Source organism: Crocodylus siamensis, chromosome 2 (assembly GCF_052110815.1).
Source record: "Crocodylus siamensis isolate JL-2025a chromosome 2, ASM5211081v1, whole genome shotgun sequence".
Classification (NCBI taxonomy): domain Eukaryota; kingdom Metazoa; phylum Chordata; order Crocodylia; family Crocodylidae; genus Crocodylus; species Crocodylus siamensis.
In genome coordinates, this window is record NC_143396.1 from 194902195 (window position 1) to 194929642 (window position 27448).

The 27448-nt window shown below is 42.4% G+C and overlaps 1 protein-coding gene across 13 annotated transcripts in view; it reads right to left on the reverse strand.

The window, feature by feature from the left end:
* The window catches only part of PPFIBP2 (PPFIB scaffold protein 2), a 205714-nt gene that overhangs the window by 4977 nt on the left and 173289 nt on the right, over positions 1-27448 (reverse strand). For 10 of the 13 annotated variants that reach the window (XM_090032754.1, XM_090032755.1, XM_090032752.1 and 7 more), the window contains 13 exons: positions 27173-27214; positions 24490-24643; positions 22699-22731; positions 20124-20262; positions 19084-19212; positions 16992-17142; positions 16667-16778; positions 12409-12497; positions 9081-9203; positions 7611-7733; positions 6782-6970; positions 5345-5527; positions 3263-3328 (listed from right to left, as the gene is read on the reverse strand). In XM_090032754.1, coding sequence (XP_089888880.1) covers positions 3263-3328; positions 5345-5527; positions 6782-6970; positions 7611-7733; positions 9081-9203; positions 12409-12497; positions 16667-16778; positions 16992-17142; positions 19084-19212; positions 20124-20262; positions 22699-22731; positions 24490-24643; positions 27173-27214 — 1533 coding nt within the window. Of the gene's footprint in view, positions 1-3262; positions 3329-3367; positions 5528-6781; positions 6971-7610; positions 7734-9080; positions 9204-12408; positions 12498-16666; positions 16779-16991; positions 17143-19083; positions 19213-20123; positions 20263-22698; positions 22732-24489; positions 24644-27172; positions 27215-27448 lie in introns of those variants that run through there. The other 3 variants (XM_090032750.1, XM_090032749.1, XM_090032756.1) reach the window with 3 other exon arrangements.

The following is a 27448-nucleotide window of genomic DNA, read 5'->3' on the forward strand; positions in this document are numbered from 1 at the left end:
TGCGCCTTTGCCTAGACCAGGCTGGCTCTGTGCCAGCGTGTGGGGCTCATGACATTGCAGGTGGGAGCTGCCTGCCATTGGGCTGGGCAGGCTCCATGACTCCATGAGCAGCTTCCCACTGGGGTGCTAGAAGCCCTATCTGGAGGCATGGAGCTGGCTGGCATGGCCCAATGACATATGGACCAGGAGCTGCGTGCCATTGGTCTGGACAGACTCCACGTCTCCACATGGGGATTCCAACACTCCAGCAGGAAGCTGCACATGGAGGCAAGCAGGAGCCCACCTGCCCTGATAGCGTGCGACTCCATGCCTCCATGTACGGCTTCCCACCTAGACTGATGGTGTGCTGCTCCCAATCTACATGCCATTGGGCCAGGCCAGCTCTCTACATTGGGTTTCTAACACTCCAGTGGGAAGTTGCAAATGGAGTCATGTACCATTGGGCTAGGCAGGCTCCTGCTTGCCTCCATATGCAGCTTCCCACTGGAGTGCTGGAAGCCTCACATGGAGGCACTGAGCTGGCTGGCCAGCCTGGCCCAATGTCATGCGGCCTATACCCACCCACAAACTCCACACCTTCCCACCCACACCACTCCTCCCGCAGGCAGGAGCTCCCCTCCCCACTTATCCAGCTGTACAGTCAAACGGCTTTGTGCCTTGACTTCATAGAAGTGGAGGCACAGAGCCCTCCCACAGTTAAATTATGTAAAATTATGCAATTTTGCACAGTCATACGTTTAATACGCAAAATTGCGTGGGCGCATAATTGCATTATTCCCCAGGGTGTACTATCAGTCAGTTGAAATATGTTGCTAATATTAACAGAATGAAACTGGTTTCTTCATTGTAGTTTAATGTAGCAGGTTGATTAGTATTAGGAACTTCTTACATTTAGGTGATACTGCATGCATCTACACAAGTGCTTTACTGTGGGCGCTGACTAATTAGTTCTGCAGTAAAGTGTTACTGCCTACACACGTGGCACTATTAGGCTGCAGTAAACTAATTAACCCTGTTGTAGGATAGTACTGCCCAACACAAGTACAATCCCTCAGCAGAATTTAGTGCACTGAAACATACGTGTAGATGGTGCCTGAGGACTGCTGGGGTATGAAGAGGCTACAATGCAGGGGCTGCCTGCTGGGCTAGTTCTGCACTGTAGCACCCTTATGCCTCAGCCAGCCCTTCTGCAGCACATTGAGCCAGGGCACTGCAATTCTGAGCTGGCAGGCTTACCTCCCAGGAGCAATAAACTCCAGCATGAACTGTGCTGGAGTTCATTCAGGCACATTAATAGAACATGTAGATATGCCTACCACTATGCAGAGGAAGCTTACATAACTGTTCATTCTGCCCTCTAGCAGGTTTGTCTTCTAAAATTAGTTTACAAATACAGGCATCAATGGCATAGTTAATTTTATACAGTGTGTTGTCCATATTTAGGATTCTGTTCAGTGAAAGTAAGCACTTCTTAAGGGAGATGGGACAGCCATTGCTCGCAAGATTGTTAAATTGAAAAACTGCAATTTCGGAACCCGTTTTTGTTAAGTACAGGTACCAGTTTGTCTCACATTATACACAGGATGTGTTAATTACATTTAAAACCATGAGCATTTGTGCATTCAAGCAGGAAAACACATGCTAAGTGCTATCTTACGGTAGTAAAGTTAAGACTTTTTTTGGTAGGAATATCTCCATTTAGCATTAAATAATATGTGCTAGGCTGTTGTGGGACTGCACCATGAAGATAATACCAGTGGTCCTCACCAGTTCTAGTATGGTGCTGGGGCTGGGAATGACAGACAGACACATGGTCGTCAGTTCCAGCCCTTCCATCACACCAGAGCCTTAAACCAGCTCTGGAGGTAGGAGGGGGATAAGGTGGGGGGGCGGCGGAGGAGCGAAGACTGACAAACAGCTGATTGACCACACAGCTGTCCCCAGCTCTGTCCACAGAGTTGAGAACATGTAGCTGCCCAGAACACTTTCTAACTCGTAGTAAAGCTTACTGTGATCTAAATAAAATATGTCTTAAGTGTAACGTGTGACACAGCCCTGGGCAGAGGGTGAGGAGAAGCCATGGATCCAGCACATCAATTACACCCTATTTGAAATCTGAGATTATGGATAAAGGATTAAAAATGGTTTTAAAAATAAGAAAATGCTAAATTCTGGATCCAGAACCAAGATGCAGATAAGTAAAACCAGGACACTTCCAGAGTCTTACCCTTGAAAATCACCTGGAATTAGGGGTGTACTGATAAAGATTTTGGGGCCGATACCAGTGGTTGATTATTAATGAGCGATATTGACTGATACTGATCCAATTGCCCATATCCAGCCTAGCAGCTTGGAGAACAGCATCCAGCTGGTAAGTCTGTTGGGGGGGAAGGGGCAGGGGGAGGGATCGAGGTGGGGGGTTGCCGAATGAGGCCCCTGCGGTGAGGGAGTGGGGCTGGGCGCTAGATTGAGCCACGAGTGGTTCATCAGCAGGGCACGACTCCCACTGCTGCACACAACCCTGGGGGAACCATGGGGAGCATGTGGCCCCCCGATCAGTGCACAGGGTATGGATGGGCTGCTGCTGTGGACTGGGACCATGGGCAGCACCAGGCTCCTCCCAGTGGGAGGGCTGGGCCTGGGCTGTACTCGGGCCAAGAAGTGGTGGTGCTGGGAGGGGTTGCTACGGGGTGGTAGTCCGTTCTTCCCCCACCCCAGCGCTGCCACCACCTGCCCAAGCACAGCCCCAGCCCAACCCCCCTGCCGGGAAGAGTCTGGCACTGCCCATGGTCCCAGTCCACAGCAGCAGCCTACTCTCGCCCTGCACACAGATCCAGGGGGCATGTGCCCCCCATGGCTTCCTCAGGGGTGCATGCAGTGGAAGAGCCCCCCCCCCCCCCGATGAGCCACTCAGGACTCCGTCCCGTGCCCAGTCCCACTCCCTCCCTCATCACAGGGGCCTCAATCTGTCCCCTTACTCCCTTCCCTCCCTTCCGCTCCTTCCTGTCCGACACTTTTACCAGATGGATGCTGCTCTCCAAGCTGCTGTGCTGTCTGCATGCATCCTGTGACATTACTGGTGACACTGTCAACCACATCAGCCAAAAAAAGCTGATTACCAATAATGTCAATTTTCCTTTTATCAATGCCGATACAATATGGACTGATATATTGGGTTACCTCTACCTGGAATGACTACATTTTCCCAAATTTTGGCAAGATATATTTGTGACTTTTAAAGCAAGTGCAAGTTGATACATACCGTGAGATTGTTTATGCCTTGAGAAAGAGCCCCTATTTGCATTACCGTTCCTTCTGAATGTTCCATCTGTAAAAGCATTCAGCAACTTGATCAAATAAGACAATGGCTACAATTTTATTTAGACTCTATATGCATCTTTGGAAGGTGTCCCTGACTTGAGAAAAAGAAAATCTTGGCATAATAAATTGCTACTCTGAATATTATAAAAAGTAACAAAAATATACAAAAACTCACAAATCAAAAGGGGGAAAAAATCACCATGCCAACATGCCTTATAATACTATGAAAATGCAGTAATGACAGGAAGACAGATTTCTCATCAAGAGAACCAGTGTTCTTGATCAGCTGGTAAATATATTCCACAGAGTTAGCACTATATTTCATGTGAACCTATTGATATATTCCTAAATTAGGCAGTTGTTACAGTCATAGTCACAACATTCAGAAGCATTTCAAGATATATTTAATAACTTGTGTGGTGCATTCCTACTAGACAGGCAATACAAGAACCCAACATGCTGTCTTGCTGATTCTAATAAAAGGATATCAATCTTCATGATGTCAGATGGCCTACAATGTCAAGGGGTTCATTTGTTATTCATTAAAAGCACTAATTCTTCAGTAGACAGGCGTGTGTACGTACACTCTTACCTATGTACTCTCCATGTCATTTGTTTAACTGAAGGTGGAATTTCATCAGGCTTTGATGTTAGATGTATTTGGTTCAACTTCTACAATTGTATTGAGTAACTGAAATGGGGGTTATGAGTATTGGTAAATGCACTCACTTGCTACTGTTTTCTAAGTAATTGGACATTTCTTATCCCTTCAGTCACTAAAAAGGATCAAACTACATTTAGATTAGTGATATTAGACATTTAACTCTATTAGGTTTTGATCCGCTTTCATTTCCGTTGTATGCTTAATATTTTATTCTGAAAACACTAACATAAGAGATCCCAAATGAGAACCATATTGCCTTTACAAAAAGCATTAATTCCACCTGCCTCCTCTAAACAGTGCAGTGCAAAACATCCATTAAATAAAAAAAAAAGATTAAGTAAGACACTACATTTCAGATGAGCAAAAATGAGATGTTAGATGCGGTAAAATCATGCAGGTGAAAAATGATTGCAGTTAGTCTTTTCAATTTTGTGATCATTAACTGCTTTCTGCTCTAGAGAGAAAAGTGCTTCCAAGTCAGATCTTCAGCTGGTGTAAAATGTCACTGATCCACTACAATAGATGGAATTATGACAATTTATACTAGGCAAAGGTCTGCCCTGGTTGGCTTTTGTGCTCTGCAGAATCTATACAAGTACCCAGTAGCTCCTTTTTGAAGGTTTTCATCACTTTGTACAGACTTTCACAGTGAAGATGTTAAAAAGTTGTCACGGTTTCAGCCTTTGGCTACTTAGAGGTATGGCATATAAACTCAATTCTATTACCAAAAGAAAGGGATCACTACATACATAGCAAAATGGGCTTATTCAAGTATTATTTTATTATTTCAATGATAATAGTGTTCATTAGTGGTGCATCTTTTACATATACTGCTTAAGCATAATTAATTCATACATGTATGTATGCACAAAGAGTGAAACTGTTGCTCTCTTCTACTAACAAGTCTATTAAAAATATACAGTCCAGTTTTTGAGACTGAAGTCTCCTGATAGCTCTGTACAAAGTAGTCTGAATAAATTTATTACATCATAAGCCACTTACAAAGATAAAAAGGAGTTACCTGTGCAGTATTTTATGAATTATGAAAATTAAAAGTAAAAACACCAAATGTTTTTACCATGACCCTCAAATGTACAGGCAAAATACATTGATCTTCGAAGTGTAAAGTTTTTATGTTTCTGAAAAAAGGATTTACAGATGGATGGGTAGGTTTACACTTAGAAAGATAATGTGACATTTTCAGTATAAAACTCTTCAAAATGTCCATAGCCCATATGTTCTCAATGAGTTCATGCGGATGCAGCACATATTTTGTTATATGGTAACAATGTTATTTGCAAGCTTTGGAATGCATGAGGAGAATGAGGGATGAGTATGACATCACTCTGTTTGTCCCACCTGATCCAGTTTGTCCAATTCCTTATCAGAGGAAAGTGGACTAAATCCTTTGTAGCCACCATAGCTCTTCTGAGTACCATTAGCTGCACCTGGACTTGTATCCATAGGACAAATGTAATCTGTAGATTCATCAAATTTCTTTTTTCTTAGGTTTCCAAAATGTGAAAATCCAAGTTTCTTTGGCTAAAATTATGAAAAAACAAAGTGTATGTGAGAAAAACCAACTGTCTTTTCAGATGTGAAGTCTAGTTTGAAGTTGCATGTATTGATTCCAAAGCTACTTTCTGCAATTTCTATAATACTCTAGATGCTTTTAACTTAATTTCTATTGTCTACCTAGTAAAATAGGCTCTGATTTAGCAAGAAACTTAAGTGAAAGCATGACATTAAGTACATGAACAGTCCTACTGAAGTCAGTTGTACTAACTGCAGAACTTTTGGCATGAGTACTGCAATTGAGAACAGTAACAGTACTTAAGTGCCTTACTGAATATCACATCCATAGATTGTGGGTTTCAGTACTTTTTCTAAATAAGAATGATATTAAGCATATGCTTCAGTGCCTTCTTGAATGATGGGTATTAATACTAAGCATAGCACATAAATAAGTTGCTCAGCTGAAAAAAATGAATTAGTTATATGAGTAAAGTTACTTGTGATTAAGTGTTTATAGGCTTAATTTATAAATTCAGTTTATCATGTTGCAAACAGCTATCCCCAAATCTTATTAATGTGTGTGCCAGTGTGGCTGAATACAGGCTTCATTGAGTAGGGACAGAATCTACTCTGCCATTCACTCTCTTTTTGCAGCTAAAGAACCCTTTCTTACAGCTGGTGCCAAACTGGCAGCAGCTCTTGGCTGCCTGCTTTAACTCTCTTACAGCCAAAAGTGGCTGCCATTTCAGCTGTGGCTGTGAAAGGGCTAAAACTTTAGCTGCGAAAAGAGAACGAGTGACAATGAAGAGTCTACTCCACCCCTCCTGCATGCCCAGCACAGAGCCAGCCAGCCCTGGCAGCTGTTACAATGTCCCCATGCCTCCATTCTGGCATGGAAACCATGCACCCATTTTTGGAAGGCTAATATTTAGAAAAAGGTGCATGTAGTTTGCCAGTAAATAGAATAGATTTTTTTTAACTTGGTTAAATCTCTGTTAAATTAGGAAACAGATGATACTAAATATAAATATTGTTTTAGAGAGTTTTAAGGAATGGCTGTGCTGATGCACATTTATTTCTTCAGTACATGAAGACAGACTTGTGCTGAATATATAAAATTGGGAATAACTAAAATTTAACTGAACTCATAACTGACTTCTCCCACCTCCCAAGTTTGCCCCCCTATTCTATTACCAAAAAAAAAAAGGCAAGAAAAAAATAAAAGCAAATTGATAACTAGATCAGAAGTTCAAGAATTCCTCTCTTCAGAAAGGAGCATACCCGAACTTTTGCAGTTGTAGTGAGAGGCGTGTAAGCTGTGGCTTCCATTATTTCTCTCTTTTCTTGCTGTGCCTCTGGCCCAATCAGCACATTAAAGTTAGTGGTTAAGTGGCGTCTCAGAAGGGTCTTTTGAGGTGGAATGTTAAGCAGCATTGCCAATGTGTCACCATTGAAGCGAGGTTCAAGAATCTATTAAGCAAAAAAACCTGATAAAGTTTTGTTTGTTATATGGCTGAATCTTTGTAATGTCAAATGGCTTTAAAAAAAAGATCATCCTACAATGCTAACTAAATAAGAACATACCGATGATTCTAATACCAAAAGTCCTAAAACAATATTAAGGGAAACCATTGCACTCAAAGCTTCCTGACTTTACTAAATTGCTTTTAATTTCTTATCTCCTAAGTCCAAACTAGTTCCCTTTCCTGATTGCTGGTGAAAGTTTCTCAGCAGCACAGTATGTACTATTCTTTATTTGTGACAGACTTCTGGCTCAGAAGTTGAGTTTGATCTGTTTGAGGTACTCTGGTGATTGTTTATCAGTAAGTAATTTCTACTAAGTAATTTATTTCTGAAATATTCTGGATAAGCACTAAAATACTCAGAGACACCATCCTGCTTATAAAATTATTTTGCGTGTAGCAGATTCAGAATGTTTTCAGATGGTTCAACACTGAGCAAACTAAATCAGACTATAAATATGCAAGTACATATCTCCTTCCTGTTTCATGTTTGAAAATTAAGCAAAAAGTTTTGGTAAGGTTACTTGGGGGAAAAAAAGGTTAGTATATTCATTAAAAAATGGAAAAAAAAGGAAAACAGTTCTCACAATGAGACCACCGTGAACCCCACTCCCCCGAAGATTTGGCGCATATTCTGCCAGATCTACTGATCTGAGCCATTCCATCACTCTGTGATTGGACCACTGAACTACTTCTGAAGGTGAAATGTTCTGTTAAAGAAAAACAAAAAGATGATGTGACAATATAATTATGTGGCAAAGTACTTCTTAACGAATAGTAAAATATGCACCTAAATCCAATTCAGATAAGAAAACTGGTAAACGCTTGAAAAAGATTTAAGCACAGCAAGTGGATTTATCACTCATGCCTGATTAGTTATCAGTTATTATTAAAGTGTTCCTTCTTTTCCCCCCCAAATCAGTATCCCCCAGTTTTAAGGTACTCGTCTTAATTTCTCATACTTCCCACGGAAGAGAGGTAGACTCTTAACTGACTAGTGAGATGGTAAGTTAATTCTGTTAGTGGTGGAACCCATAATAACTTCTCTATCAAATAAAGCAAGACACCAAAAATACTATGCAATAAAAGAATGCTTGCCTTGCAAAAATATATTAGACTGTTTTGTATTTCTGAGGAGCCTAATACTATATTATCAAGGCACCCAGTACAAAGGTTTCAAATACAAATGCTACCCAGAGTAAGGATAAATTAATATTGGCTGCTGGAAATGCTGCTTAAGGTGATCAAAGAATCAGAGAAACTAAGGCAGCTAAGGAAATAACCATGAAATATTCAAAATAACCTATTCAAACAACTTATGAAATGTTGATATACACATGAATGATCTGCTCACTTTGATAAAAGTTACGGGGGAATGATGAAAAATGGTTAAATAATTTCTAAGCAAGATTTGCTGAACATTCTCTGAATATTCAACGATTGTTCAACCAGCTGCAGAATTCACAGGTAGCCTGAAACCTGAAAGCTTGCAAAGAAGAAATTTTCCAACTATTTGAGTTCATCTAATAGAAGATCAGATTTAGCCAAAGAACCTTGTCTGCAGATAGAATATATCCATGGCCATTACATTCTATTCCACTGACAGTATAAACCTGATCCCCATGAGCGTATTTGGTTATATGCTAAGGTATGAGTCATATACCTTGCACTTTTAAAAATTATTCCATAGTATAAAATGGTAGTTTTTCCATAAATTCAGTTTAAGCTATCTTTTTCTTGATTACATCTCATTTCAACCAGTTATGCACCAGGTACCTACAGAAGATACTGGCTTCCCTTCCACACAGGAACGTAGAAGATAGCGTAGTCCTACGCATTTAGGCTTGGTGCAATGAAAAGGAGGTCTGCATTATCTTACACTGTTTGCCTCCTAGGGTTGTGGCATTTCCTTTGAGGAGATTCCAGACTCAGCTCCTGGCAGCCACAGCTTGTACATTGTACACTATATTAATTCCCCTTCAAACTGACCCTTGACTGATGTGAGATAAACAAGCACTGGTGGTAACACTAGACTTGAGAAACAATTTCTTTTTTACCTCATTGACTGGCCTCCTACGTAGGCAGTGGGGATTGAAATTGTTGACATGCAGCACATGAATGGCACATTTAATACTGAGATGATGCAGCTGGCTGGTGACTTTCAGAAACAGAAGGTCATTCTGAAAAGAAAAAGCTTAATTAAGAGCATAACATACTAAAAAAACCCAAAAAACAACTTTTCCTGGGAGGTTAGAGTCAAGTTCTAAGCTTGCTGTGCAATTTGTGTAATTGTGTAGATCAATAAAGGATGTTTTTGGTGAATTAAAGATGCATACTCCCCTTGGCCTATGGACATACGAATGAAGCCAGAGGAAATCACAGCATCGCTGTGCTTTGGAAGGCAGGCACTTGAAAGACAGGCACATTTGATTCATCCCATGGTAAATCTGCTGCAGCTCAGATGAGGCTAAACCCCATTAATAAGTTGCCCCACATGTTCATAAGTTCCTTGAACTGAAATAGCTTTAGTAGCCACATGTTAATGGGTACATGTGTCCACAACTATAGGAAAAACAGTCACCATGTAACACAAAGCAAAAAATAACCTAAAAATCTAAGATAAAAACTGCCCAGGCTGTTGGTCTAGTAAGTGTAAGATACTTAATAATGGCCCTGCAGATGGCTCTAAGCTTGGGGCATTTCTGAGCACAGGTTCTGCCCACACTGAGATGACAACTGTTGACTATAGCTATGTTAGAATTGTATGATGGCTACCAGGAAAGTGGACTCCCTGATAAATGTACACAGGCTATTTCTAGTAGTATTTAGACCCTAAATCAGCAGGGATCCTGTTTTTTTCTGTATAAAAATTCCAAATTCTCTTATAAAAAATCCCAAACTCTGATAACTGCCCCCCCCAAATTCCATGTTTTTCTACGATTAAAATGAAATGTCATTTTATATATATAGATATTAGTTGAACACAGTATTTTATTAATATCTTTACAATTTTAAAGTAATTTGGAAGCCTACCAGTGCCTTAATCATTATAATAAAATACATTCTAAATACCTATATATTTTGGCATTTGATTCTTTTTTTCCCAGGGAAAGACAGAGCTCCCCCTGCTCCCTTCACTCACCAGGATGCAGGTCTACCTGTGACTGCCTGCCCCCCTGCTTTGTAGTGCTGAGCAGCCCTGCTATGCTGGTGCCCTGCCCCTGCCCATGCCATTGCCCCTGACTCCCAAGTCACAGTTCTCTGGCTCTGCCTGTGCCCCTCACTCCTACCCTGTAGGGCACCCTAGGCTGTGCCAGTGTGCCTCACTCGCAACCCACAGTCTGCTGACCCTGCCAATACACTTCACTCCTGACCCACAGTTCCCTGGCTCTGCCAGTGCCCCCCACTGCCGAACCACAGCCGCCTGGCCCTGTCAATGACCCTCACTGCTGACCCACAGCCCCCTGGTCCTGCCAATACCCCACACTCCTGGCCCACATCCCCCTGGTCCTGCCCCCCAGCATCTTCCCTCAGCCCTGCTGGTGCCCGTTACTCCTGACACGCTGCCCCCTGGCTGGTGCCCCTCATTCCCGGCCCACAGCCTCCTGGCTCTGCCAGTGCCCCTCATTCCCAATGCACTGCCCCCTACCCCGCCAGCCCTGCTGGTGCCCCTTGCTTCCAATCCACTACCCCTGTACCCTCTGCCCCCAGATGAAGAGGTTGGGTGTGTGGGGAAGGAGGGTGTTGGCTCAGGTAACATGCTGTGGGGTACATGTCCCCTAGATCTCTGTGCCCAGTGGAGCATAGGGCATGGGGTTGGAGCCAGGGTGGACCAGCTCTGGGCAGCAGCCACCCCCACAGCCCAGTGGGTGGGACTAGTGCAGGAGGGAGTGCTGCACTACTGTGGCTGCCAAGGAACTGCAGCAGTGGCAGCAGCATGGAGTTGTGCCTCCTGCTGCTGCCAGGCATCCAGGGGTTGCCTCACCTTGGTAGTCATAGTGGCATTGGGTTCCTTTCCTATGCTGGGTCCCATCCACTTGGCCACAGAGGTGGCTCCTCCAGGAGCTGGTCAGGCCTGTCTGCAGTTCCATGCCCCACTGTGGGCACAGAAATCCAGAGGGGAGTGCTGTGCCTCTTCCTCCACGCCAATGCAGCTGCATTGCCTGTACCCCCACCCCATCCCCATAGACTTACCTAGAGGGAGCTGTAGGAACTGCTCTCTACCACCTTGCCTGGTTACCATGTCCATGCGTGCACTCTGCATCCCTTCCCCCTTAGCCCCAAGCAGCCCCTTGCAGGCTTGAACTCTTCCAGTCTCCAAGGGGAAACCTGTGGTTTCCCACACCTTTATCCTTTAAAGGAGGAAATCCACGCTTTTCTGCAGCAAATGCTAAATTGCTACAAATACATTCATAGCTGTTACAAAACAAAAATTACATGAAAGAATGGTGCTAGAGTTCTAGCATATACCAGCAACAAATATTTAAACATTGCTGTAGCTTGCACAGCTGTGATACTAGCTTGGCAAATGTCTAACTGGGCACATCTACGTGAGATGTTTACTGCAGAGTTGACTAATTAGCTATGCAGTCAACATCTCAGCATTTATACATGCACCCTTATTAGGGCTCAGGAAACTAATAAAACTCTGCAGCAGGCTAGTACTTGTTTTTTCATGCACAGCAGCACATGTGTGGATGCTGATACAGCTGGATGGGGTATGAGGGTGCCTGAATACACAGGTTACCTGCCAGCTAGCCCTGCACTGAAGCACCCTCATGCCCCAACCAGCCTCTCTGTACATTAAGCCCAGTTAGAGCAGCCCTAGACTGGCAGTCTGACCCCTGCCAGGTCCCCTGCCAGCTGAGGCTGCTCTGACCTGGTTCAATGTGATGCTTTCCAGGTGCACATGTAAACTGCATGCCCAGGAGCTTCTCAGGAACAATAAATTCCAGACATATAGTTGGATGTTAATGGCACATATAGATGCACCCACTATGTATCATATACAGTGATAGCTTCTACTTGCTAAACATTGTTACCCTTGAATAGAAAAAACCCTGGCTCAATTTATCCTCAGTTTCACTGTGTTGGCCTGGAATGGGTAGACATCCATCCTACAGAAACCAACTCTAGTCACATAATCTCCATTAGTCTATTCCTAGGGCAAAGATGACTGTGTTTATACTATGTATTATATTTTTTCTTGCAAAGATCTTTACTTCTACCATTTTAAATAAGCCCAAGATGAACAGGAAAATTGCTGAAAAGCTACTCAAATTCTTTCTGCAGACGTTCCAGGTCCACATCTCTCAATGTCAGCAAATTCAAGGGTTCAGAGTCTGTCCAAATGAAGGAAATGGATTTTATGGCAAGCCATCTTACCACAGTTAAATACTGAAGCATTCTCCCATCCACCCTGGATTCATGAAACTGATCTTTGTATTGAGGTAAGCCAATATCATCAAGCCATCCTGCAGACATAAAAATAGCACAGAAAACCAATCCACCTTTAGGAAATCTTTTCAGTCCAATACATGACCTTAAAGACCAGCCTTTCATCTCTGCTACTTTACACACACATGAACGTATACACAGGAGTCCCCCAGTACCTCCAAAAGCCTCATACAGTCTTTTCTATTCTTTTTCACATCCCTTTCAGACATCTTTCTTTCTGAAAGCAGTTCCCACCAGGCCCTATGAGTGATTCCAGAAATGCTTTAGAACAGTGGTGCTCAATCTTCTTGCCCTGTAGGCCAGATGAGTGGTGCAGAGTCAGTCTGCAGTCCAGCTACTACGTGAGGTTGGTCTATAGATGCAACCTCTGGGGACAAAACCCAGCTGCACTCCAGGCCAATCCAATCCAACCAAACCCGACCCAACCCAACCTCATCTGCCAGCCTGGCCTGACCTGACCCTACCCTGTGCACTTGGATCCAGTCATGTACTGGAGTGGTCTAGCATACAAGGCCACATTATCTGACCTCTGGGGCTCCTCACTGGTCTGGAAATCTGGCAGCAGGGGAGCAACAATTAACAGCTCAAGAGGCTTGTCAGTCAGGCCCTTAGGGACCATGACCCAGGGAGATAGGAGTTCAAGCAGAGTGGTTGCTTGTCAAGGAAGCGATCCTTAATGCACAAGCTAAATCTATTCCAACATGGAGGAAAGGCAGCAAGAAGGCACAGCAGCCCTCCTGGCTCTCCAGGGACCTAGCGGACCTTCTGTGGCTAAAAAGGAAAGCCTACAAAGGATGGAGGACGGGATTCACCTCCAAGGAGGATTATTCTGCGCTGGTCCGGTCCTGCAGGGAGCAAACCAGGAAAGCCAAGGCTGCAACTGAACTCCAACTAGCTTCAAGCATCAAGGACAACAAAAAGTCCTTTTTCAGATATGTGGGGAGCCGGAGGAAAAGCAAGGGCAACGTTGGACCCCTGCTAAACCAGATGGGGCAACTGACAACTGACGCCCAGGAAAAAGCCAACCTATTAAATAGGTACTTTGCATCAGTCTTTCATCAGTCCCATGGGATGCCCATGCCTGCTATGGGACAGGGAGATCCGGGTGATGGAGATCCCCTACCCTCCATAAATGCTGACCTCATGAAGGAACATCTTGAGAAGCTGGATACCTTCAAGTCAGCCGGCCCTGACAACCTGCACCCCAGGGTACTCAAGGAGCTGGTGAGCGTCATAGCCTAGCCCCTGGCATGGATCTTTGAAAACTCCTGGCGCTCTGATGTAGTGCCCGAAGACTGGAAGAAGGCCAATGTGGTGCCGATCCTCAAGAAAGGGAGGAGAGTGGATCCGGCTAACTACAGGCCCATTAGCCTGACTTCTATCCTGGGGAAGATCTTAGAAAAGTTTATTAAGGAGGCCATCCTTGATGGAATGGCCCAGGCTAACATCCTAAGGGATAGCCAGCACGGGTTTGTTGCGGGTAGGTCTTGTTTGACCAATCTCATTTCCTTCTATGACCAGGTGACCTATCACCTGGACGAGGGAGAAGAGATGGATGTCATATATCTTGACTTCAAAAAAGCTTTTGATCTGGTATCCCACGATCACCTCTTGGCCAAACTGCCCAGTTGTGGCTTTGGCTCCACCACGATCCGCTGGCTGGGAAACTGGCTCTGTGGTTGGACCCAGAGGGTTGTGATTGATGGCAGTCACTCATCATGGTGCCCTGTGACCAGTGGGGTCCCCCAAGGCTCTGTCCTTGGACCCATACTGTTCAACATCTTCATTAATGATGTGGACATTAGAGTCAGGAGTGGACTGGCCAATTTGCAGATGACACCAAACTTTGGGGCAAAGCATCCACGCCAGAAGATAGGCGGGTGATCCAGGCTGACCTGGACAGGCTCAGCAAATGGGCAGATGAGAACCTGATGGTGTTTAACACCGAAAAATGCAAGATTCTCCACCTTGGGAGGAAAAACCTGCAGCATCCTTATAGGCTCAGCAGTGCTACGTTGGATAGCACTACAGAAGAAAGAGACTTGGGGGTCATCATTGACCACAAGATGAACATGAGCCTCCAATGTGATGCTGCAGCTAGTAAAGCGACCAAAATGTTGGCTTGCATCCATAGATGCTTCTTGAGCAAATCCCGGGACGTCATTCTCCCCTTGTACTCGGCCTTGGTGAGGCCGCAGCTGGAGTACTGCGTCCAGTTTTGGGCTCCACAATTCAAAAAGGATGTGGAGAAGCTTGAGAGAGTCCAGAGGAGAGCCACGCGCATGATCAGAGGTCAGGAAAACAGATCTTACGATGACAGGCTGAGAGCCATGGGACTCTTTAGCCTGGAAAAGCGTAGGCTCAGGGGTGATCTGATGGCCACCTATAAGCTTATCAGGGGTGACCACCAGGATCTGGGGGAACGTTTGTTCACCAGAGCGCCCCAAGGGATGACGAGGTCGAACGGTCACAAACTCCTGCAAGACCGTTTCAGGCTGGACATAAGGAAGAATTTCTTTACTGTCCGAGCCCCCAAGGTCTGGAACAGTCTGCCAGCGGAGGTGGTTCAAGCACCTACACTGAACACCTTCAAGAGTAAATTGGATGCTTATCTTGCTGGAATCCTATGACCCCAGCTGACTTCCTGCCCTTTGGGGAGGGGGCTGGACTCGATGATCTCCCGAGGTCCCTTCCAGCCCTAATGTCTATGAAATCTATGAAACAGTGCCACTAAACCCTAACTGCCAAATATCTGGACCCACAGGGAACTGTCCAGGGCTGGATGACATGGCTCCATTGACCAGATCTGGCTCACAGGCTAGGGATTGAGCACCTCTGCTTATAAGGTAGCATGTGCTGGACACGTGGCTTCTACAACACAGTCTATTTCTAGAGGAATGAAAAACCAAGTGAACTTTGAATAGAAAATTCATATTTGTTTAAAAACGTCAAAGTTTTACAAAATAAACATGAAAATGTATGTCTACACTGAACATGGCAGTTATGCACAAGGATACCCACACTAGCTGAAGTAAGAGAAGCACTCTAGCCACAGCTGGATGGACTACAGTGTAGGCTAAATAAGCCTGCCAAGAAAGGTAAATTAGACCATGCTGATCATGGCTAAACTACTTCTGGTATCTGACCTACTTTGTTTAAAGTTAGTTTGAGCATCCCACGCTGCAACAGACTGTGCTATGGGCACAGTTAAAATACCCTGCTAATTATATCTTCCAGCTGACAACTTTGTAGAGCAGGGGTGGGCAAAATGGTGGATCTGGGCAGCAGCTAACTCCATTTCCCAGCAACCCCTTCCCGCATGGCTGGGGCCAGTCTCCATGGAGACCCCAGCCACAGCTGTGCTGTGATAGCACAAGGCTGGGGTTGTCATGGAGACCAACCCCAGCTGCACTGGCAGGGCAGGGCAGGGCAGGGCATGGGAGTCCTGGGATCTTGTGGTGGGGGCAGTTTGGTCCGAGGTCAGGGCAGAGCCACGATCTGCAGCCTGCACGCTTGAGGCAAGGAGGCGCAGGCAGCGGATTGCAACTCTGCCCCAGCTTGGGACCACTCTGTCACTGCTGCAAGAAGCCAGGGCAGAGCTGTGATTTGCAGCCTACATGCTCCAGACAGGGAGGTGCAGGCAGTGGACCATGGCTCTGCCCTAGCTCCTTGCAACAGTGACAGTGTGGTCCTCAGTTGGGGCAGAGCCACGATCTGCTGCCTGCATGCCCCTTCCCTGAACATGCAGGTTGCAGATCATGGGAAGGGGTTGCTGGGACCAAGCTGCCCCTACTTCAAAATCCCAGGGCTCTGGAGCAGCCCCCTGCCTTGCCCTGTCCTTCCACGAGCCTTGCCAGCACAGCTGGGGCTGGTTTCCATGGCAACCTTAGTCTTGTGCTATCACAGTGCTGCTGTGGATGGGCTCTCCATGGAGACTGGCCCCAGCCATGCAGGCAGGAGCTGCTGGGAAATGGAGTCCACTGCAGGGCAGATTTGGCTGACGGGCTGGACTTTGCCCACCCCTGCTGTCCAGCATACTTGGTAAGCAAACAATCATGTCATCAGCTGACTGCAACACATTTGTGAGAGAATCCCTCATTCACTAGATTAGAGAAAATACTTGGAACATTTTAGTTACTATGCAACTGGCATAGAAAACCCGACCCCCATTTCTACCAGCACTTACGTGTCACCCAGATATGATCCAACTGAGCAGACTTATCATCTTGTTTTGAATTTATTGATTTTATGGCCAAGACTAATTTCTTTCTGTGCAGAGGATGCTTTATTCCTAGTTCCTGTAACAACAACAGTAATAAGTAATTTGTCTCGTATATGGTAATTTCCGTCTCAGTACCAATACAGAGAAACACTGATTTTAAGTTTTACTACAAGAGACTAAACACTATTTTGCATTAGCTATTGTATTTTGAGCTGGATTTTGAAGGTGAGCAATGGTACAAAATTAACCGTTCACATCTGACTGACAGAAGCAAGTCTAGATTGCTTACCTTTTCCATGTCCTGAGGTGTTGCTGTTAAAAGTGTGTGGCCAGAGCTCACCCATTGCCGGGCAAAAATAACATATTGACCAAGACCAAAGTCCTCAAGCCAGTTGCAAACCCTTTCAGTACTCCATTGGGCAAAGGGTGCATTGGTGTCACTGAAAAGCACAAGTTTACTATGAAAAATCAGGCTACTGTGAAAAGTACTGTGAAAGAAATCTTTAGCTTGATATGTAATAGGGATGGTGTTGTAGTTGTTAAGGTTCAGGGATATGAGAGAGATTTAAAAATCACTGACTTACTGGTAACATTGATTTTATGGCTTGTTATAACTTACCTCTCACCCATCCCTGTTAATTTTTCTTTATATCACAAGTGATCAAATATCAGAATATCTTGGTGCAGAGTAACTCACTTCCCTTTCAAATGGTCAAATCCATTAATATATTTGGGTTAAAATAAAGCAATTTTTCCAACCCACATGTAGCATGGAATGTGACTATTACTTTCTCAGACCTGATGATGGGCAACTGAAACCTGGAAGCTTGTCTTCAAGTTTTCCGAACTTTAGTAGTCGATCTACTAAAACATATTGCCTCAACTTACAAATCTCATTTCAATGGCTAGGAGTGGCTTTCAATAACTCCATCTGATGAGCAGTCTGTGGTCCTTTCTTTCAGACTTGGATCTGGCCACCATCATTCATGACTTGACAGTAAATTACTGCAATGTGCTCTACATGGGGCTGCTCTTGAAGACAGTCCAGAAGCTGCGGCTGTTGCAGAATGAGTTGGCCCACCTTTCGATAGGAGCGGGCATTCAGGAGCACATAAATCCAGTGCTCCGGCATCTTTACTGGCCCCTAATAGCATTTTTAGTGCAATTCAAGGTGCTGGTTTTGACTTATAAGGTCCTAAATGACTTGGACCCTATGTACCTAATGGACACCTTCTCCTTCATGTTCCATAGTAAACCCTAAGGTCAGCCAAGAACAACCTCCTTAAGCACCAATGTGCCAAGTTTGCATGCCAAAAACATGTGGTATGTCATTCTTGGCAGTCACTCTGGAATTCCTTCCTGTGAGGCCCACCAGAGCCCAGGCCTGGACATCTTCTGGAAGCACTGTAGGATCTTTCTATTTAGACAGGCATCTAGGAGGCAAGGCTAAACTGGGATGTTTGTGTGTGGGGGGGGGGAAGGGAGCAAGAGGGGCTGCTCTACAGTTTTAAATTAATACTCTATTGTCTTTTATAAGTGTAATATTCTACTGACTTTTAGAAGGGTTTGTTATACAAGGGCATTTATAGCCTCCCAGACCTTTCAATCAGTAATTCCATTATTCCATGCAACTGGAGGGAGGAGTAGAGGCAAGCTCCTTCACCACTTTTGGGGAAGGAAAAGGGAATCTTCTGGAAAAGAAACATACCTCAGCTACAGTGCAAGCTTACTTGTAGTTAAGCATGCTGAGCAAAATAGGCTGCATTTTCCCACATGCAACACACACCTGTGTTTGAAAGACAGAATGAAGTAAAAAAAGGTTGTTTTTTTTTAGACTTATGGCTGACCAGAGCAGGGATGTAGCTTAAGTTTCAGATGAATCGCCCTCCATTTCCTGCTTAATGAAAACTGAGACCCTAACTGCTACTGAGGACTGGCCTCTCTGGGTAGACCTATGATTCTGAAGAAAAGCTAATCTCCAAGGTTGTGAAATAGGAGTAGAGGGATGAGAAGCAGCTAAAATTGCCCAAAGAAAGGTTAGGTTAACTGATGGAACCGCTAGACTATTAAGAAAGAGAGGCAACTGTTAACACCTCTGGAGTGAAGAACAGTGAATTACTGAGGGAGTCAACTGACTCCTTTAGTTGCTTGAACAGCAATGCAACTGTGGAGCTTCTATCCCAGGCACAAAATCAGCTTAATACATGCACCCCAATTTGGTGTGTTTGTGCATGGGGGGAGGCTGATGTTTGGGAAGAGAGGCAAATGTTGTGCACAAGAAAATACAGTACTTCAGAACAGGAGTGTTTCACTGTATCGACAATTTAACAAGACAACATTATACTACAGAATATGCACATCAAGTAAAAAAAAGGCGTTACCTCTTCTGCCCCTTTGTTTCTTTTGTTCTTGATAGTCGAGGTCCAGCTGTCGCACGGAGACCACCTCTACGGAACTCGGCCAAGCCCAGATCATCTGCAGGGAAGTTACCCGACTGAGTTCTTCTTATTCTTTTCAGAGAGCAGAACACCAAGGCATCAAATGTTAGAGTGCAACATGCAACATTTTCGTTTCATCCAGAAAATGTCATGACACTAGAAGGTGCAATGGTCCTCCAATAATTCCAAAACATAGATGCCAGAGAGAGATAACCTTGCTCCTATATTGACATAATTTTACTTGCTAAATTTTGTATTAAGAAAAAAATATGTTATTTAGGTATTAGGTTTATTATTTGATACCATTCAGAAAAGCTACAAGAGGGGTAGGTAATCTTTTCAGGTAATCTTTTTCATTCTGACCCAACCCAGCTCAGAGGCAGGCAGGCTGGCACTGGGGCCCCCGAGTACTGCCAGTGCTTCTTCCTGCAACAGCCTTGGAGGAGTTCCCACAACCAATATTTCTCTCTGTGGCAGCATGGGGAGAGTGCTCACAGTCAAAGTCCTCTGCTGCTGAATGCCGACAAAGGTCCACATCCATGGGCTGGATCTGGCTCACAGGCCATAAGACCCCTGATGTAAAAGGTTGAGAATAAGACTTTTATACCAAACAGAAAGCCAAGAGATGTGTAAGTTATGCTGCTCAGTTCTGAGACTGTACCCTGATATCTCAACCATGACTATTACATTATTTGTGACTTAAAGTAGACAAATACCTATGATGGCCCAGGGTCAAGTCCAAACTTTTATTTGCAGAAGTAGAAGACTTGTGACAAAGATAAAAAACAATTATTTTTGGCCTCTTTATTAACATGCTTTACAGGAAGAAATCAGAGGACTTCTGAATTTCTTGTTATAGCATTTTGGCTCTTGTATTAGTACTGTAATTTATTTTCTGTCTGTAAGTGTGTGAAAACATCTGAGTTACATGAACACAGGAGGTTTGAGAAATGAACATTGATATAGAATGTACAAGATCTTACTTTCCCCAGATTTTCTTGATGCCTTTTGGACTCCTTTTACAGTCTGGAGATAACGAAGACTGTGGACCTGTGTCTGTTCCAGAACAGAGGGGCGAAAGATCGTCTGAAGCTATTGTACCATCTTCATTCTCTGTTTCTCCTGAGGTTAAAACAATTACATGGGATACTCTTGAGATAATACAATAAAAACACAAGATAGCTTCAGAATAATTATCTGGAAGGCAATAATTGACAAATACTAAAGCTGAGTTAGCTTTAAAAGTGGACTCATGCTAAACAAATGCGACTGTGCAGAAGGTAAGAATACATGTTAGCCATACAACCAGAGACAGACTGTCAAAGCGGGATGCCCAAGAAATACTGAGTAAAAACTGAATGGAATCCCAAAGAGCTTCACCTCTAAAAGCTATCTTTGAACTAATTCAAAGAATCTTAGTTCTTAAAATACAGTGAAAAGGCTAAAGACTACCCTCAATTATATCAGTATGTTCACATTATTTAACTGGAGTAGAACTTAACATGTCTTTGGAAAAACCAAACTTGTACAGCATCAATACCACTGATTTGTACAGAAACAACTAGGGGTACTGACTTCTGTCATACACTAAACAATATTAGACATAAGACATGGCTGCCTTGTGGCAGATGGCCAAGTGAGATATCTAGGATGTCAGAACGGGGTGAGGGCCATATTGTGGCTCCATATTGCTTTACCATATTTAGTAGGACTATGCAAATTTTTGGTCGCTGATTTGATTCGGAGGAGATTCGGCCTGATTTGGTGGCCAAATCTCTGCATCCAATCTCAAGACAAATAAAAGGTCCGAATCAATCCGAAGCTTCCGAATCAAAGATTCACTGGAACCATCTCTAATTCTCTCCAATTATAATAATGTTATTCCAGGTGACACTAGTGTGTGAAGATGAGATGAAATAATGGAACTATGCCAGTCAAAATTTTGCCTGTTATGATAACTATGAAATCTTGATTTGTCAAACACTATAAGAAACCATGACATACCACAGAAAAGCTGCATAATAGAGAATCCTTGTAGATTAGTGAAACCAGGAGATACTAGACTGCATACTAAATACTAAACTTATTTATAATTCTCCTTGCCCTTGATCCTTGAAATACAACAACAAAAGAACAGAGTAAACCAGGACCGATATTTGTTGCAGTTAACCCTTGTAATTCTTCTCTAGATCCTTCCTAGATAGGGAAGTGATTGAGCAACTTGTGTAGATACTGGGACTAATCCCTACTTGGGAGCGTGTTTCTATGTACAGTTAATGCTTACTTTGATGTATTTCTCAAATCACTTTGGTAAGACTCTCAAACTTGTACTGCTACTTGCACTCAGACATTCACTTGCACTTCTGAACTAAGGACACAATTCCCCTCTGAGATTTACACTGTGGATTTTGAATGAGAGATTCCACTCCCTGTGCATGGACGTCACAGTGGAATCAGTGAGAGCTCAAGCACAGGAAAGCAATTTTTTATTATAAGCTCCAGGGGGAAGGGAGCTAATTACTGCTGTATATTTGTACAGTGACATCCTTGTACAGACAGTTTCTTCTGGGAGAATTGCTACTCTCCCAGGAGACACCATGAGCATACAGGCTTTGTCACTTAGAGTAAAAATGGCCGCTCCAGGAGAAAAATAACCTGGCAGCAACCAGGGTTAAATCATTCCTTGCACAACTTTTCCTGGGGGAATGAATGCCTGTACATGTTGTAGCTTCTCTCAAAAGAGAACAACATCCTTCATCATCTCCCCTCCCCTCCCAGGGAGACAATGCTTCACTCGCTGGATTCTGCTGCCCCAGCAGAGAGCAGGACATGTCCTATGCCCCTTTCACAATCTCCACATTGTATTGCACGGAAACAGGATGACCATGGGCAGTCAGGGTCAGCCAATCAGGGCTGCTCTATGCACTTTGGTCACAGGCAGAGTAAGGGAGCTTGCAGAACATGCTGAGACGTATGCATATGACTTCTCTCCCTTTCCCTGTGGCTGCAAAGTGTCAGCACTTCAAGCTCTCTGTTCTTCAGGTCCTCAGTATTCAAATGTCTGTATATGCAGCTCTTGCTAAGTTTCTGTACAAGGAGAGCAAACTGAGAGAATTCTCCCAGTTTATTTTAATGAGTGTATGCAGCTACAGTGGGGTTCTGAACCATGGGGCTGTCACAAGAACAGGTGATGAAACAAAACAATTAAAGGGCAAATTTATTTTACAACCTTTGTTTCAGGGATTTATTAGCAATTTTTGTTCTATTAAAATAGGATTTTTCAAAAGCTCTCATCACTGGTCTAATGCACCTCTCTTAAATTTAATGGGAACCTTACTTTTGCAATGGAAGCTTAATGAGGGCAATGTTGAAAAGTTTTGAAAAATCACATGTTAAAGTTTGGAAGGAAAACCGTCTTTTGTTTTAGGATGACATCCAGCTAATTTGATTGGGATGCCCCAGCTGCAAGTAATATTTTTAAATAGTAATAAAAAGAGAGAAAGCAAAGAAATTAAATTCACAGTGAGGATATAGTTGTATCTTGACTGGATACAATACCTAATACTGGTGCACTGACACTCCTGATGCGATCTTCAGTCATTCCAAAAAGCAGAAAGCCAGATGAAGAAGCAAAGATGATGGAAAATACCAGCAAAATAAAGTTATAGAAAAGCAAAGGAATGAACAAGGCATCAAAGACAGAAAAATGATAGGAAGCAAAGTTACACTACAAATACAGCTGGATCAGCTTTAAAACTGGCACTTGGGGAACCCAGAAAAGCTCTAAGCAAGTTGTCCATATGAAAATAGATAATGAGGACCTTTTTTATTAATATATATTTACATTTTTCCAGTTAATTTTAACATGATGACAATCACATAGAGCTCCAGATTTAAAAACAAAAATTCAAAAGGAACAAACTCCAAATCTATATGGAATTTTTTTTAAAATGGGGAAATGAAAGATGCAAAACAAACAAAAAGACCAAAAGCAACTATACAATAACTATTTATTTAAAGAAATAAGCCTTGACCAATGAACATGCAGCTAACCCCTGCTAACTGTTTTGCTGACTGGGAATAATTGGAAAAAAAAAAAGGGAGCAGGTTATAATTATTTTAATAATTTTAGAGGATACCTGAAACATTTTAACACAAATTTTTACTCTTTCAATGCAGTACATTTATGGGGTCATGACCTTTTAGAAACACAACAACAATCTTCCTAAAATTACTAATTCTAGTACCACCATCCTTCAGGTATGAGCAAAACTAATATAGACCTCACAGTACAGTGCAGAGACTCACGGAAACATGTACGCAATCTGAGGGACACCTTTTTGTATTCAAACTAAAATTTTACATCTGAAATGCTTCCTCTTAGTTCTGGCAGCTTTGTGCAATAATGCACTAATGCATATTAACTAGGGTTGTTTAAAAATGTGAGAATCATGTCACATTACTGAATTTTTTTCATGGGAATTCTGAAAGGTGTCTTGCTCCACTGTGAGGATAATAATATTTTTTCAAATGATGGAACAGGGACTTAACTGATTAAAGATAGGTTTTTCAAAGGAACAGAGGACCATGAGGCACTTAACTTACCTTGCCTTAAAACCCTCTCTGAATGCCAGTGGACATGGCTACATGAGATGTTAACTGCACAGTAGCCAAATAATATTGTGCAGCAGCACGTCCCAAACAGCGCTAATATACTACTGCACAGTACTATTAGGCTACGGCACAGTAGCATCACTAAAATGGTGTTCACTGGTGCTACTGAGCCATAACTCTGGTTATGGTATATTTATTTAGTACTTGATTATACAAGTACTAAATAAATGCACAATAGCCACTGCACAGCGGTGTCTCATGTAGACATCCCCACCACATGCTTACTGTGGTACTTTAATACACAAAGTGCATTGCTAAGAAAACAAACAACTTGAAAGGAAATGAAATCATAATTTATGTCAGCTTTTAAATCTCCTGGGTCTTTTCTGCCTCTACAAAATAATTTTTTCTTATAGATATCCATGAGTTATACTGATAATGGTACAGATGATCAAGAGTTTTCCCTGAAGCAAGCTGTTCCATTTCCATTGACTAGACCAGTGGTTTTCAACCTTTTTAGCTTCAAGGCATCCCTCTGTAAATTCTTCTGAATTTTGTGGGTGCCCAGTAGAGAATCTATGAGCTATATTTGATCTTAGCCCGCAAAAGACCAAGAAGATCTACTCTCAAAAAAGATTGGAGAGATGCCTTGAGGCTAAAAGGGTTAAGAACTGGTGCCACAATGATTATACACAATTATTCCATCTCCCTTCTCAGGGAAGTCTGAATACTTACTCAGGCTCATTGTGCTGCTGTCGTCATTATCATTCATTCCAAATACATTTGGGGAAGTGGATGTATTGTAAACTCCATGATCTCCATTAGGTGTGGGTCGAAGCAGCTTCCCAGGTAAGGTCTGATATTTGCTACTTTTCACGTGTGGCTTATTCTGGGTTGTTTTTATAAAGAAAAAGAAAAGCTATAATATTTGGAATATGTACACTATATTAATTTAAGGGATAGTTAAAAATATTTGGAATTCACAAAAAGTGTTCAAAATCTGAATCTGTGTTCCTGTCTACCTTCTAAAGTTAAAACAGAAAAGCAATTTTTCTTTCTAGCTGAACCAACGCTTGCATCTTGTATAAGGAATAGAATCTCCCTTGCCCAAAGATAGACCAGGTCAGTAAGTAGACACAATGTTAATATGTTAAATATTGTTCAGCATATTGTGCTTGTTTCATCATTAGCACTTTCTTCTCTACCCTTCTTTCATCCTTCCCCAGGGCGGTTCCAATATGTGAAAGTTTCGCCCCACTGATGGGAACCTCACTGACAGTAGCGGGGCCAAAAATTCCACTCACTAATTTGTATTTGCCTGAGCCCTGCTCCTTTTTTTCAGTTAGTTTTTCTAATGCGATCTCCCATTCTCCCCATTTCTTGCCTTTGCTCCCTCTCCACACACAAATAATGTGATTCCCAGAAACATTTGGTTTCTCAGGCACCTGGCACACAAACATCAGGGATTAGATCTCATATGTGCCTTTTGTACTTGTCAGTGTAGGAGCAGCCAAGGATCATGATCCCAGAGCCAGGGCCAAAACTTAGCTGATTGTAGCACCCTTGTTATTTATGCAGGACTGCACTGGGGCAGGGATGAGACCCTGGAATTAACACATTAATTGCTACAAAAAAGTAATGTGTATTGGGGCTCTGTGTGGTGGTACTAATAAAAATATGGTTTTTTATAAAACTATAGCTAAATAACTACATGCAGTTAAATTAATTTCCCTATCTGTTTAATATACCTTACATGAACCTATAGGAAATGTTTTTTCTCACTACTAATAGTTTTACTATAACTTTTAGAGGGAAACATAGGAACAAAACTATACTTTAGATCTAGTCTGTTTAGAATGACTGTTTAAAATACACTAACTATTCTACAGAGCTTTTGCTTCTTTCATACTAAACTAGAAACCAGCCTAGAATTGCCCTCAGCCACAAGTGCTTATTACTGCACATATCATCATTCAAGTCGATGGGATACTAAAGGTGGCAGAATTTATGCCTGGTAGTTCACAGGATAAGTCTCCCAAAGGCTCAACATTCAATGTATTTGTCTGAAAGGAAGCACTTATATTTTAGTTATACATGCTATCCTAAGCATAGAAATAACTTGCATTTCCCTAAAGTAAACGATCATCTAGTTTGCTAGCCCAAACTTTTTAAATGTGCATAATGGGTACATTAAAAAAAACCCTACAGATGCACTTTCAAAAAGCTGCCTTTGTGATATGAATCTGGTAGTTTTGAGTCTAATGAGACTACTTTCAATCTGAAGTATATGCTTCCCAGGTGTATTTGCTGCTGTCAGCTTTGAATTATTATCCTAGTGGGGGCTAAACCTGATTAGAATGTGTATATCCCTTCTTGATCAGGGTTTAATTCAAATGAAAGGATGAGAGGCCACCACACTGGACATGGCCATGTACTTCACAGAAGTTGAGTAAATAGGCTCTTTGGAGAAATTTTATCTTAGCATTATCTGAAATAATGGTAACAAGGAAAGGTACGTTTGGGAAGAAGGAAAGAAAGACATTTATTCCACAGAAATCTACCATGTAACCCTTATTCAGAAACCCTACATTTACCTGTGCATTTTGTAGTTTCAACTGCAACTATTGCTAGTAAAAACACATGGGAAATGCAGAGGTGTACTACACTGCTAACTTGTAATCTACTTTACAAAATTAGTATGGTTAATATGTAAAAGCTTTACATAATAATCAATATTTGGGTTTTTTTTGGGGGGGGGGGTTAATGCCTCCACTTCTTTGATGAACCAGTGAGGGTAAGAAATATAAACTCCTGATTCATGTAATATTTTTTACAGTTAGATTCAATTCACATTGAAATGAATAAGATTTTTTACTGTAGCCTGCAATCACAGGAGCTGGATCAGACTTGTGTACAGCAGGATTGAACATATACTAGACAGCAAGGTCTTAACGGGTTTCCTGTTTTCATATGACTTTATGACAATAGTCTCTTCTGGTTTTAATCTAGTTCACATAACAAAATCCAGAGAACCTTACTTAACTTCTGAATCAAATCAAAAACTGTAGTTTAAATTATAGGAAGAGGACACCCATTCTTGATCCAAATATTTCATATGGTATAGAATCCACTGCATCCCTTAGCAAATTGATCCAGCGGATAATTAGTATAATTTTTTTAACGTTTACTCTTAAAAATTCTTTCTTGTATCTGCTTAATTTTACCTTCCAACTATTGAATCTTTCTAAGTTTTTTTCTGTTAAATACCTGATTTCTCCCCCCCCCGCTTACTTAAAAAAAATATATTTTAACATTACAAAATATTAAAGAAAAACTAGATGTGAAGTGAAAAAAGAGCCAAACCAAATCACAATTATAGCGGGTAAATATTAAAGGAGTTAAGATACAGTTAATATACCTCTTGTTCTACAACAGGGTCTACTGGCTTGCCGTCTACATACTATGGAGTTGCAGGGAAGGTAATTTCAAAGTTTTGATGGAAAAAAGTAACAGACAATTGTTAGTATACACATATAAAAAACACAAAACAACAGTTTTAGTCTGATGTCTAGGGTAGTTATGCTGCTTATAGAGATTGATATTAAAAGGTCTATTTTCTCCTCAGATATTAAAAATGATAAATATTCAAAATCAAATGTTTCAAGTCCAACCATTTTACAAAACAGAGATCCCA